General features: G+C 41.5%; 1 protein-coding gene across 2 annotated transcripts in view; it reads right to left on the bottom strand.

The window, feature by feature from the left end:
* OSBPL1A (oxysterol binding protein like 1A) overlaps positions 1-14,928 on the bottom strand; it is a 228,913-nt gene that overhangs the window by 152,735 nt on the left and 61,250 nt on the right. For both annotated transcript variants that reach the window (XM_007974412.3, XM_037982433.2), the window contains 4 exons: positions 14,638-14,723; positions 13,342-13,486; positions 606-664; positions 460-504 (listed from right to left, as the gene is read on the bottom strand). In XM_007974412.3, the coding sequence (XP_007972603.3) occupies positions 460-504; positions 606-664; positions 13,342-13,486; positions 14,638-14,723 (335 nt within the window). The remainder of the gene's footprint in view (positions 1-459; positions 505-605; positions 665-13,341; positions 13,487-14,637; positions 14,724-14,928) is intronic.

The raw sequence follows: 14,928 nt of genomic DNA, 5'->3' as shown, positions 1-14,928 counted from the left end.
TCCAATAGTATAAAAGTGGTTTGCTGGGTGCAGTGGCTCACACCTGTAATCCCAGCACTTTGGGAGGCCGAGGCAGGTGGATCACGAGGTCAGGAGTTCAAGACCAGCCTGGCCAAGATAGTGAATGCTTGTCTCTACTAAAAATACAAAAATTAACCGGACGTGGTGGTGGGCACCTATAATCCCAGCTACTTGGGAGGCTGAGGCAGGAGAACCACTTGAATCCAGGGAGCGGAGGTTGCAGTGAGTACACCACTGCATTCTAGCCTGGGCGACAGAGCAAGACTCTATCTCAAAAAATAAAAATAAAAATAAAAAATAAGTGGCTTACATTATAAGATCCAAAAGTGATTAAATCACATATATTTCAGAAATGATTTTTAAAAAGTTTTAAACAGAAATAGAGCACCTGAGAATTATTCTTTACAGTTATATAATTAAAAAATCACCCCAACCTACCTTCCAGAGAGGGCCCTCATATCGTTTCAATGCTTTGTAGATGACCTGTCAGAAACATGTTTTCATGAAAAATGCATCTACATATTTCACACATTCAAAAGATTTTTCTAAAAATTATTAGATAAATTTAATTCATTACTCTGTACCTTATTAACAAGAATGTGTTTCATTTCAGCACCCTGGGCAAGGTCAAGAGGTTTCTGATCTGTGTAAAATACAAAGAAAAACGCCATCAACAGCTTAAATGTACTATAACCGTCAATGCTGTAACTCCAGCATCTAATATTCCCTCATTTTCTATTGCCTATATCTTTTTCTTTTCCCCAAAAATTACCTACCAGAGAGAGGTTGCTGACCTCCCTTTTGGTCGCTATTAAGTCAGGAAATCAGATTAACTTCACAACAAATTATCATGAACTCACAAATTCGTGGCTTAAACAATACACATTTATTATTTTACAGTTTCAGAGATCAGAAGTCTGAAATCCATTTCACTGGGCAGAAATCAACACGTGGACAGAGCTGCATTCCTTCTGGAGGCTCCAAGGGAAACATTTCCCTGCCTTTTCCACTTCTATCGGCCAACTACATGCCTTGCCATGGGGTCTCTTCCATCTCCAAAGCACATTACTCCAACCTCTGCTTCCAGCATTCTGTTCTCTCTCTACATATAGGCCTCCCTCCTATCAGGAGCCTTGTAATTATGTAGGTCTACCTGCATAATTCAGGATTTCCCCTCATCTCAAGATACATAACTAATCACAAATCTGGGGTCCACTCTAGCCGACCCCAGCTACACTTCAGCCGCCATGCTGCATAACGGGTAGCAGAGATGGCTCACAAGCTGAGGGTGTGATGGTCCACAATTTAGGACAAAAGAAAAAGGTGACAATGGAGAATAAAGCCAGCAAGCTATCAATGTTAATTTTTCCAACCTTACACATGCACATTCCACGTTCTGCCAAACAACAACAAAAACGGAATTTGTCTTATCAAAGTTATTTATTGAGTACTGAAGTGAGCAGGACATTAAATGAAGGACAAAAGGTAAAAAAAAAAAAAAAAAAAAGAAAAAGAAAAAGAAAAAAACCCACAAATAAATCAAACCATCTTCTAGCCTCAAATAGCTTATTATCAGAGAAACGAAAGCTACCTATGAAAATTAGAACAGTCCTTTCAAAACAACATATCAGTGAGAACTCTGGAACTGTTTATGCAGTAAGGTGATATATTCTATCAGATAACTTTTTAGGCCAGGCGCAGTGGCTCACACCTGTAATCCCAGCACTCTGAGAGTCTAAGATGGAAGTATGGCTTGAGGCCAGAAGCTTAAGACCAGCCTGGGTAACATAGTGAGACCTTATCTCTACAAAAAAAAGAAAAAAATGTAATTAGCCAGGCATGGTGGCATGTGCCTACAGTCCCAGCTACCACTGCACTCCAGACTGGGTGACAGAGTGAGACTCTGTCTCTAAAAACAAAAAGGGGGGTGGGGGTGGTTTAAAATAATACTATTTTTATAAATATCAAACACCTGGTATGTGTTGGCAGTTTTTTTGTATGAATATCTTCTAATGAGGGTCTGTTATGTACCGATTACTATTTTAGGCACTGAGGATTCAGCAGTGAACATAACAGAAAAAATACTGGGGGGATAGGAAAGCATAGAAGGCCAGGAAAGACAGATGATAAATTAATTTTAAAAGACACAGCAGACAATGAACCACGGTACGCCCAGACTTTTTAAATAAATGATTTGACAGAGTGACTGGGATACCACTTTAGATTGGAAAATGAGGGGTTGATCAGGGAAGGCCTCTTTGAGGAAGGGATGTCTACGTTGAAAAGGATCCAGCCTTGTGAAAATACAGGGAAGGACATTCTACCAGAGGGAACAGCTGACGCAAAGGCTCTGAGGTAGGAACAATTCAGCAGGCAAGAGAAAGTAAGAGAGGCACACAGAAGCCACATCACACAAGGGGTTTGTAGGCCAGACTTTTGTAAGCCAGCATAAGGAGTTTGAGTTTTATTCTAAATTGGATGAAAAGCCACTGAAGGTTTTAAGTAAGAGTAACATGATCTGACTCATGTTTAAAACTCTGTTAAAGTGTTAAAAAATTATAATATTGGCTGGGTGCAGTGGCTTATGCCTGTAATCCTAGCACTTTGGGAGGCCAAGGTGGGTGAATCACCTTAGGTGAGGAGTTCGAGACCAGCCTGGCCAACATGATGAAACCCCATCTCTACTAAAAACACAAAAATTAGCCGGACGTGGTGGCAGGCGCCTGTAATCCCAGCTACTCTGGAGACTGAGGCAGGAGAATCACTTGAACCTGAGAGGCGGAGTTGCAGTGAGCCGAGATCGTGCCATTGCACTCCAGCCTGGGGGACAAGAATGACACTTTGTCTCAAAAAATAATAATAATAATAATAATAATAACTGGGAAAATATGAACTTTGGCTGTTTCATGATTTTGATAAATTACTAGATTATTAATAGGATGATGCTATTGTGCTGTTTTTTAATATCCCTATTGAGATAGAAATTAACATACCATACAATTTATTCCCTTAAACTGCACAAATTCAATGGTTTTTAATAGGTGCACAGAGTTTTGCAACTATCACATGCTTGTGATTTTTCTTAAAGGGTGACCTTATTTTTTATTAATATACTGAACTACAGATGTTCCCTAACTTACAACAGTTTGACTTAATGGTTTTTCAACTATCACAGCTCACCACAGCCTCGACCTCTTGGGCTCAAGTGATCCTCTCACCTCAGCCTCCCTGGTAGCTGGAACTACAGGCACGTGTCATCACACCTGGCTAATTTTGGGGTTTTTTTTGTAGGAATGGGGTTTCACCAGGTTGGTCTCAAATTCCTAGGCTCAAGCGATCCACCAGCCTCAGCCTCCCAGAGTGCTGGGATTACAGGTGGGAGTTACTGCACCTGGCCTTAAAAGTATTTTCAACTTACAATGGGTCTATGGGGACGTGGCCCCACAGTTAGTTGAGGAGCACTGGGTATGTACAAATAAAATGGCATGGCAGGCCTTCTCTTTCCAGTTCTTCCCAGAATTGGGAAAAGCTGGGTTGACAGGGTAAAAAAAAGAAAAATAAATTTTTAAAAAACAAAAAGAAAGAGATGGCATGATGTCTAGAATTGCTTCACAATAATTCAGGGAGTGGGAAGAGGTATCGAGTGGCCATTATTGCTAAGTTCTGGAGGAGGGTGATGGGTTCATCAATTAATTATGCTATTTGATTTCTTAAGCTTTGACAATTTCCATGTTTTTTTTTAAAAGGTCACTCTGGCTGCTGTGTGCAATATGGCTTGTAAACATGGGCAAAAGAAATGCAGAGAGGCTAATTACAAAGAGATGGCAATAGTGCAGATAAAGGATACTGGTGGTTTGGACGAGAAGGTCAGTAGTTAAAATGGGGATCATTTTAATACAGAGAGAAGTATGTGGCTTTTTTTTTTTTTTTTGAGACGGAGTCTCACTCTGTCGCCCAGGCTGGAGTGAGTGACACCATCTCGGCAAGATGAGCCTCCCGGGTTCACGCCATTCTCCTGCCTCAGCTTCCCGAGTAGCTGGGACTACAGGCGCCCAACACCACGCCCGGCTAATTTTTTTTTTTTTTTTTTTCAGTAGAGACGGGGTTTCACTGTGTTAGCCAGGATGGTCTCCATCTCCTGACCTTGTGATTAACCCGCCTCGGCCTCCCAAAGTGTTGGAATTACAGGCGTGAGCCACCACGCCCAGCCTTGTATGTGGCTTTAAGATTTATTTTGGAGGAAGATTTATAGAGCTGCTGATGGGGAACCCAGGGCTGGTGATACATTACTTCTTCAGTGGGGAAAAAACTTATTAAAACATTAGCCAAAAGGTTAATACTCAATTTAGTTTTTCTGCCTAGTACATAGGAAAATGTCTTACAAAGGACTGCCAATTCTGTGTTATTTTCATTATACGTACAGGGCACTTTGGAGAAATTATTTCTTTAGGCAGAGAGATAGACAACACTACGATTTCTTTCATAGAATTCTGCCCTAATACCAAAAATAAATTCTGAGCTCCTGCCAACTAGATGAAATTCCAGGCCAGAGACCTCATTTCTGGATTCGATGCCTAAAATGCCTGGCACACAGTAAGAATTCAATAAAATGCTTTTGAACTAAATGAAATAGCCTCCTAGATGGAATCTAGATGGGTTCCATTACCAGTTAAAAAATACACTACCTCTCTTACCAACCACAACAAAATACAGTGAAAAACAGGAATGATGTAATATTTAAAAGTTTGCATGACAAAGATTTGTCCCTTAATGAGAAAACTCCATAAAGATGCCAATTCTCAGGTGGGAACTGAACAATGAGATCACTTGGACTCGGGAAGGGGAACATCACACACCGGGGCCTATCATGGGGAGGGGGGAGGGGGGAGGGGGGAGGGATGGCATTGGGAGTTATACCTGATGTAAATGACGAGTTGATGGGTGCTGACGAGTTGATGGGTGCAGCACACCAACATGGCACAAGTATACATATGTAACAAACCTGCACGTTATGCACATGTACCCTAGAACTTAAAGTATAATAATAAATTTTAAAAAAATAATTTAAAAAAAAGATGCCAATTCTCCTTAAATTAATTTACACAGGATGTAATTTCAATTAAATCCCAATGAAGAGCCTAAGAAAATTATTTTAAATGCCATCTGGGAGAATAAATAGATAAGGATGTCAAAGAAAATCCTTAAAAATGGTAAGGGGAAATCTCATACATTAAAACATTATAATCATTAAAAGTGCAATACTATCTAAAAAACTTTTTTTTTTAATGCACTACAGTCAAAAGAAGAGACAGATGAGTGAATGAAAAACAATAAAAAATACACAGAGGCCAGGCACCGTGGCTCATGCCTGTAATCCCAGCACTTTGGGAGGCTGAGGTAGGTGGATCGCTTGATGCCAGGAGTTCGAGACCCGCCCAGCAAACATGACAAAACCCCATTTCTACTAAAATTACAAAAATTAGCCAGGTGCGGTGGCGCATGCCTATAGTCCCAGCTACTCAGGAGGCTGAGGTGGGAGCTTTGCTTGAACCTCGGAGGCAGAGGTTGCAGTGAGCCAAGATCACACCACTGCACTGCATCCTGGGCGACAGAGTGAGACTGTCTATTTAAAAAAAAAAAAAAAGAGACCACGCGTGGTAGCTCATGCCTGTAATCCTAGCACTTTGGGAGGCCAAGGCGGGCAGATCATGAGGTCAAGAGATCGAGACACCATCCTGGCCAACATGGTGAAACCCCATCTCTACTAAAAATATAAAAATTAGCTGGGCGTGGTGGTGCACACCTGTAATCTCAGCCATTCGGGAGCCTGAGGCAGGAGAATTGCTTGAAGCCAGGAGGTGGACGCTGCAGTGAGCCAAGATCACGCCACTGCACTCCAACCTGGGCAACAGAGCAAGACTGTGTCTCAAAAAAAAAAAAAGAAAGAAAGAAAAGGAATTCTTAGAATGTATGAGAAAGACATGACAAAATAATGGAAAAGGAAAGATTACTTGATAAAGGGTATAAAGGTAAGGGATTGACAAGTTGAGACTCCCACATCCTAACACACACCCTCACGTTCACTTTCCTGCTCAAAGCCCTCCAACCACACTCACACACCACCAAGCTCCTGCTCACAGCCAGCCAGGCCCTGCAGGCCTGAGCCTCTGGCAGCTCTGATGCTATCCACTCTTCTCCAGCTCACCCTGCCCTGGGCACACTGGCAGCCTTCCTTTTCCTCAGTGTGCCACGTGTTCTTCTACTCCAGAGCTTTTACACTGGCTGTTTTCCTTGAATGCTCTTCTGCCAGAAATCCTCAGGGCTCACTCCTGCACTCAGCTCAGCTGTTTGCTCAAAGTTGCTTAGAGAGCGCTTCCTTTATATCCCTTCTAAGATACTCCCCACCCTACCATCACTCTCTAGCCCCTTCATCCTATTTTATTTTCCCACACCTCACGGCCTGACAGCACATAGCATTTATTTGTTGTCTATCCCCTCCCACCAGAATACGAGCTCAAGAACATGGAGACTGTTGGGCTCTGTTCACTGTTGGGCCTCCAGCACCGAGGACGGCTCTTGGCACACAGTGGAGGCGCAGCATTGCTGAATGAATGAATGTGATTAAACTGGGAGGAAAGAGAATTAAACATTTACCAAATCTCTACCTAATCTCAAAAGTCTTAGAAGAAATCAAAGAGATGGATTAACCAATTTGATTAAAAATTTTAAATATCCTTGCTTTTATTTTTTAATTTTAATTTTATTTTTTTTTCAGAGATGGGTCTCGCCATGTTGCCCAGCCCACAAACTCCTGGGCTCAAGCAATCCTCCTGCCTTGGCCTCCCAAAGTGCTGGGATTACAGGCGTGAGCCACCATAGTCAGCCCCTTGTTTTTTAAAAAAGAAAAGAAAAAAACAGACTAAGACATTTTCACTGTAAAAAAAAAAAAATACAGAATTGTTCTTATCACTAGACTTTTGAGTGAAAAAATTATGTTATATCCTCATGAAGTATTGGGGACAATGTGGAAAAGCTGTTGATGCTTCATAAAAGGGGAACTATAATAGGCCAACTCTATTTACAACCTGTCAATTAAAATGAAAAGACACTTTCTGAGGTGTCCGCCAGTCCTCATCCATTCACCCCTCTCTGTCCCTATCCACATTCCCAGGAGGAGGCCCTGGCAGCCATCTCTGTACCACATGTCCTGCCCCTAAAGTCCCAAGTGGCCACACTAGGCACAGACGCCTGACACAAGCAGGTACTAACACATTATCTCCCACTGAAATGTAACACTGAGGTTGAGAGATTGTGATCTCCTAAGTGGAGTCACGGGGCAGCCATCTTCCATTATGCATACTGGAAAATAAAACAGCTGGTCTGCTAGAAGACGTGGTCAGACCATGCAGTGAGAGACAGACACACACAAGGCAGCCATCTTGGTTCCTAACAGATTTCTGGTTCCCAGTTCAATGCCATCTGATGCCTAATGCCATTTCCCGCTTTGGAATATCATGAAATGCCTGTGTATTCGTCTATGAGTAATATATAACTTTTATTTTGCTTATATTCTTAAGGTAGTATCTATTATTTAAAACTTTAAAAGAAATATGTTACTACGGAACGTTAACTAAAACATTAACAACTAAAAACTAAATCTTTGGATGTTTGGGTTAGAGGTGATTATATACTTTTCTACTGTTTTTGTTTTCCTCATTGCAACTATAACAAGCATTCGTTCTACAATTTTTTAAAAATGTTCTAAAATAGACCTGAAAATAGATTAGAAGGATGCCAAAGTAACTGTGACTATGCTTTGGTAATTTGTGTTTTGTTTTCTTTTTTCTATTTTTGAAGATTTCTATAATGCAAATGTTGCTCTTATGGTGTTTTTTTTTTTTTTGGAAACGGAGTCTTGCTGTGTCACCCACGCTGGAGTGCAGTGGCACAATCTTGGCTCACTTCAACCTCCACCTCCCAGGTTCAAGCAATTCTCCTGCCACAAACTCCTAAGTAACCGGGATTACAGGCGTGCTCCACCATGCCCGGCTAATTTTGTATTTTTAGTAAAGACAAGGTTTTACCATGTTGGCCTCGAACACCTGACCTCAAGTGATCTACCCCCTGCCATGGCCTGCCAAAGTGCTGGGATTACAGGAGTGAGCCACTGCACCCAGCCTTTGATTGATTTTTTTATTTTTTTTAAGAGGGAGTCTCACTCTGTCACTCAGACTGGAGTGCAGTGGCAAGATCTCGGCTTACTGCAACCTCTGTCTCCTGGGTTCAAGTGATTCTTCTGCCTCAGCCTCCGAAGTAGCTGGAAGCATAGGCACCTGCCACCACACCCGGCTAATTTTTATATTTGAGTAGAGACAGGGTTTCATCATGTTGGTCAGGCTGGTCTTGAACTCCTGACCTCAAATGATCCGCCCACCTCAGCCTCCCAAAGTACTGGGATTACAGGCTTCAGCTACCGTGCCTGGCCTGATTTTTAAAAATTATTCTCTTTCAGAAGATGTCATTCTGACTTCTGTCAAAAAAAAATTTAATAGCTTTAACAGGAATGTTCAACTTTGGTTACTAATATAAACTATAGAGTAAATATATCTTTGAATACCAATAGTAACTTTTCAATATTTACAAGGGAAGTCTTTTTTCCATTTAGACTGGTATTTGTATGGAACTATATTAATTCTTATTTCATTTGGACTCTTCTGAATCTACATTTTTGAAGGAAAAATCATAAAATGCCACACAGAAAAACTGCTCAAGTCTTTGGCAAACTGGTAAAGACACTAGAAATCTAGAAATCACACTTTTTTTGTTGTTGTTGTTGAGATCGAGTCTCACTCTGTCGCCCAGGCTGGAGTGCAGTGACGCCTCACTGCAACCTTCACCTCCTGGGTTTAAGCAATTCTTCTGCCTCAGCCTCCCGAGTAGCTGGGACTACCAGGCATGTGCCACCACGCCCAGCTAATGTTTTGTATTTTTTTTTTTTTTTTAGCAGAGACAGGGTTTCACCATGTGAGCCAGGATGGTCTCGATCTCCTGACCTCGCGATCCGCCCACCTCAGCCTCCTAAAGTGCTGGGATTACAGGTGTGAGCCACTGCACCTGGCCAAAATCTCACTTCGACGTCAATTTTTGCTTTTGTAACTCCTAGTTTATTCTTTTCCATTGACTGCCTTCACACCTCTGTGGAAAATTAAATCACCGTACTTACGTGGGTTGATTTCTGAATTCTCTCCAGCTCCACGAACCTGTATCGGTCTTAGGGATACAGAGAAAGGGTCTCTGGGGAAGCAGAGTTTGAGCTAACTCTTAAAGCAAGACTAGGGTTGACCAGATGGACAAGAAAGACAAGAGCACTCCTGGCAGACAGAATAGTATGTGCAAGGTGAGGACAACGCAGTGAGCCAGAGAGCCTCTGGGACAGCTTGTCATGTGTAGAGCTACACTGTCCAATATGGTGGACAGTAATCACATGCAGCCACCCAGTGCTTGAAACGTGGCTAGTCCACACTGAGATGTGCTGTAAGCGCAGAAATACACACCAGATTTCAAAGACTTAGTATCAAAAAAGGAATGTAAGGTCTCACTGATAATTATTGTTTACCGATTATATGTTGAAATGGCATTGTGGATATGTTACTTTAAATAAAACACATAATTACAATTAATTTCACCTCTTTTTTCACTTTTAACACGGCTACTAGAAACCTAAAATTACATATGTGACTCCCGTCACATTTCTATTAGACAGTGAGAGTCTACAGCATAACAGCCAGTCAAGCAGGGGATCTCTAACCAATTTTCTTTCTCCTTTCCACTTCTATTGATGTCAGTAAAGCTCAGGTCCTAGCTAGACATAGTGGTAGGCATCTGTGGTCCCAGCTACTTAGGAGGCTGAGGCAAAAGGGTCACCTGAGCTCAGAGTTTGAGGCTGCAGTGAGCGAAGATCACACCGCTGCACTCCAGCCTGAGCAAAAGGGTGAGACTCCATCTCTAAGGAAAAAATTTTTAAAAGAGATTGGGCGCAGTGGCTCCCACCTGTAATCCTAGCACTTTGGGAAGCTGAGGTGGGCGGGTCACCTGAGGTCAGGAATTCGAGACCATCCTGGCCAACATGGCAAAACCTCATCTCTACTAAAAATACAAAAATTAGCTGGGTGTGGTGGCGCATGCCTGTAATCCCAGATTCTCAGGAGGCTGAGGCAGGAGAATCACTTGAACCCAGGAGGCGGAAGTGGCAGTGAGTCAAGATCGTGCCACTGCACTCCAACCTGGGTGACAGAGTGAAACTCTGTTCAAAAAAAAAAAAAGAACAGTATGCCCTGCTAGCCTTATGTAATACAAATCAAGTCACTGAGTTGTCCATGGATATAACATACCAGTTAATTTTAATTACATATAAAATATATATGAACTGAATATATAAAATTAAACATAGGTACACTGGCCTGCCTTGCGATGAAGGCTAATGATTTATGACTATAGCATATAGTTCATATTCGCCTTTGCTTCCACAAATATCTTTGTATAAAAAAGTCTCTAAACTTCAAAACTCAAATTCACCAAGGAAAGCATCTTCTAAATCTTATTGTGGTAAGCTCACTTTTTAGACTGTTATTCTACATAAGGCACTCGACTTGACAGCTCCTATAATAACATTATACATTTTAAGTTGAATGTGTTTTTTTTATCTTAAACTGTTGTGATGGCAAAACTATTTTCCTCAATGCTGATTGGTTATGCGGGTCTATGATAGTACTTAAATGTAACCTGGCTATGCCAAGTTTAAGACACCTTTTTATCCTGAGGCTTTTTGGTACTAACCATGATATCTGCTTGAAGAATTTTGTTTTATTATTAAGAAATAAATGTGTCTTACTCCTTGAAAAAAAAAAGTTCAGGTCCTAATCACCTCTCACCCACAACCATTTCAATGGCCCTACTGTACAAGTGTAAGCTGCATTTTGGGATGACCTCTGACTGCTCCCCTGGATGCAGCAAACTGGGGATTTCACCTATACCTGACTTGCATTTTTCACCTTAACCTTTTCTGATAATCTTCCCTCAGCTCAGAATACCCTTTCCCGAACTCCTGCTTATCAAAATCTTACTAGATTATAATGGTACTGTTATTAACTACCATTATTATCAAGACAAAAAGGCTCAAAATAAAAAGACAATAATGGTAATGAAGGTAAAAAGTAAAGTATTTAAAGATAAACACTTTTTTTTTTTTTTTGAGACAGAGTTTCACTCTTGTTGCCCAGGCTGGAGTGCAAAGGCACGATCTCAGCTCACTGCAACATCTGCCTCCCATGTTCAAGCAATTCTCCTGCCTCAGCCTCCTGAGTAGCTGGAACAACAGGCACATGCCACCACGTGTCACCACTTGAACTCCTGACCTCAGGTGATCCACCCGCCTTGGCCTCCCAAAGTGCTGGGATTACAGGCGTGAGCCACGGCACCCAGCTCCTAGAAATGAAAACATTTTTTCAATCCTACTAGGACTTCAGGATCTGTATCAAGTACCTATTCCTTTATGAAACTATTTCTTTTTTTTGTTTTTTTTTGTTTTTTTTGAGACAGAGTCTCGCTCTGTTGCCAGGCTGGAGTGCAATGGTGTGATCTCGCCTCACTGCAACCTCCGCCTCCTGGGTTCAAGCAATTCTCCTGCCTCAGCCTCCCCAGTAGCTGGGACTACAGGCATGTGCCACCACGCCCGGCTAATTTTTGTATTTTTATAGAGACGGGGTTTCACCATGTTGGCTAGGATAGTCTTGATCTCTTGACCTCGTGATCCACCAGCCTCGGCCTCCCAAAGTGCTGGGATTACAGACTTGAGCCACCGCATCCAGCCTGTGAAACTATTTCTAATGACTCCAAACCTTCAACAAACATGCAGCCCTTCCCACGTGTTACGTGCGATGCGTTACTCCAGGTGCTGGGTGAACCAGACAATGAAGTATGAGGCCTGCCTTTAGGAGTTCAGTGTCACGGGAGACAGCAACATAAGCCAACAAATACCATGGAGTGTGATTTAGGCTCTGATGGAGGTGAACACAGGGTCCTGTGGGACCCCTGACAAGGCCTAACCCAGGCTGGTAGCAGGCAGCAGGATGCATCCTAAAAAGTGATGTGAAAAGGCCCTGATGGCATGTTCCTCTTTTAAGTATCCAAGACACCTTTTACAGCTTCTTTTCTGGCTTCTGATTCTGTCTTTCAAATTGTCACACACGTACGGTCAATCCTCATTATTTATGTATTCCATATTTGCATATTTGCCTATTGCTAAAATTCACTTGTAACCCCAAGGTCAATATTCACCATAGTTTCTCAGTCACTCACAAACATGCCCAGAGTGGTGAAAATGTGGGTTGCCCAGTGCTCATTTTCCCAGCTAAGGTAGAAGAAGGTGATGCCTGGCCTTCTTGTTTCATTCTAGAAGCTCTCCTACTATAAACAAATGTCCTCGTCATGGTCTATTTAGGGTCACACTTTCCACCCTTTGTGCTTTTGTTGGTGACTTTGCTGTTTAAAATGGCCAGGCATGGTGCCAAGTGGCCAGGCACAGTAGCTCACACCTGTAATCCCAGCACTTTGGGAGGCTGAGGCGGGCAGATCATTTGAGGTCAGGAGTTGGAGACCAGCGTGGCCAACATGGTGAAACCCCATCTCTACTAAAAATACAAAAAAATCAGCCAGGCATGGTGTACTACAGGTACATAGCTGCAGTCCCAGCTACTCGGGAGGCTGAGGCAGGAGAATCACTTGAACCCAGGAGGAGGAGGTTACAGTGAGCTGAGATGGTGCCACTGCACTTCAGCCTGGGCGACAGAGAGAAACTCTGTCTCAAAAACAAACAAAAAAAAGGCCCCAAGCATTGTGCTGAAGTGCAGTCTAATGTACCTCAGTGGAAAAGGCTGTGATGTGCCTTATGAAGAAAACTTTACTCAAGTGTGAGCTATGATGCTGTTGGCTATGAGTTCAATGTGAATGAGTCAACAATATGTATTAAATAGAAACAGCAAAAAAACAAAACAAACAAAAAAAAACCCATAAGGTTTCATGATGATCAATTCATGAAAATGTTGAGACCTGAGGCTTGCAGGAACCTAATCCTGTATTTTCCTCTAGGAACAATAGTTCAGTGTTCCCTAATTCAGTGCTGGTGGCAACTTTATAGAATACAGATTTAACAAACCATACAGTTTAACAAGGCCGGATACTGAAACAAAACAATTTTATATAGCATTGACTTCATTTTATAGTTTCAAAATGGCCAACAGTGGTTTTCACCAACATGCTTACCATTTTTGTTCTTCAGATTAGGGTCTGCTCCACTTCTTAGAAGCTTTAAGGCACATTGTTTATGGGCCCGGTAAGCTGCACAATGCAAGGGTGTATTTCCTAACTGATCCGAACAGTTAACATCAGGAGGATTGGGCCTGTTGAGCTAACAATTAAAAAAATGCAATGCAGAATTATATATCAAAGATAGACTTTCTCTCATAATTCACAGGAAGGTGTATCAGCAGAGCCTGAAGAATAGCCAAGCTCCTTGGCATCTAGGCTGTTAGTGGTTTCTTGCTCACTAAACCAGCCAACCCTGCCACTCCTATGCTTATTCTGAGATGCCCTGAGATAGCTCTCAGGTCTGTGTCCAGGTCTCACACCCCTCTGACAACAGACACTCTGCACTGTGCCAGCGCCATCTCGCACACCTCAGACACTAAGATTTCACAATGATTTACTTGCCCCTACCAGCCTTGCAATTCACACTTGTGACAGCAGAATCAGTCAGCCAGTCTTTCAGAGGAGTGAAAACCATAAATGTTAAATGTGTAAATGTCAAGGTTCTACTGAATTTGTTGTTCCCAACTTATTGCTTTAGAAGCTTCTTTATATAGCCTCCATTTCACAAAATTTAAAAACTGCTTTAGGCGCTATACTTAGAAACCAAAGAGGCCTTTTCAAATGAGCTGAAATAACTTTAAAGTAAATGGCAGTGCTTCAGTCATGAATTCAGAACAAATTTAGAGTTTCATGTTTAATGAGACTGTGAAGGAATGGAAACTCAAAAGTAGGTCTTCTAAGCGGGGGGAACAGGCAAACGTTTCAGTCTAATGTGGTATAAGTATTCCAAAATATTGCCCCTTCTTTGCATAGTACCTTCCAGAAGTGTAGCATTCCTCCCAGAAACTACTGCTGATCAAAACTAGAAAGACTTATTGCTTTATAGGGTCCTATTTATTATGTTTCAATTGGCTTAATCACAAAATGTATATTATATATATATATAAGTTGTCCTTACGTTAACTATTTACCATGAAAAATCAGATTCTTATCCATCAGGTTTTCAGGGGGATTGGGATGGGTATAAATCAGAAATCCAGAAAAATATCACCATTTAAAATGTGTCCTGCTTCAACTATCACCATGCTGAGTGTTTTCAGATATTTAAGAACTTTGGTTCTATTATTATGATCTCTGGAGTTCTTGGTTCCACAATTCAACTAAATTATGTACTTAACAGTAAGTAAAAATTTTCCTGAAGTATAAAGAAAGACTGCTTTTTGTCTTTTGGGGTTTTTTTGTTTGTTTTACCAGAGCTGTGAGTTCTGTTGTTTTGCCTTCTCTTGCTGCTGCTAAAAGTAATTCTTCAAGCTTTCTTTGTTGAGTCCTTTCTACAGCTGCAAAAGAAAAGTACTTATTATTCACTGCTAGTCAGGATCAAATTACAAATTCATTATAAAGAATAAAGTGATCATGATGAGAAAAACCAAAATGTTTTGGATTGTGATTCAAATGCAGTTAAAATGTATTGTTATTACCTTACAAGTCGGATTACAGAGTTCCATTTATTTCAGGTTTGGATGAACTTGGGTTTTTAATTCA

Source organism: Chlorocebus sabaeus, chromosome 18, assembly GCF_047675955.1.
Source record: "Chlorocebus sabaeus isolate Y175 chromosome 18, mChlSab1.0.hap1, whole genome shotgun sequence".
Taxonomy (NCBI): domain Eukaryota; kingdom Metazoa; phylum Chordata; class Mammalia; order Primates; family Cercopithecidae; genus Chlorocebus; species Chlorocebus sabaeus.
Note: the sequence above shows the minus strand (reverse complement) of the source record. Positions and strands in the feature narration are given on the sequence as shown.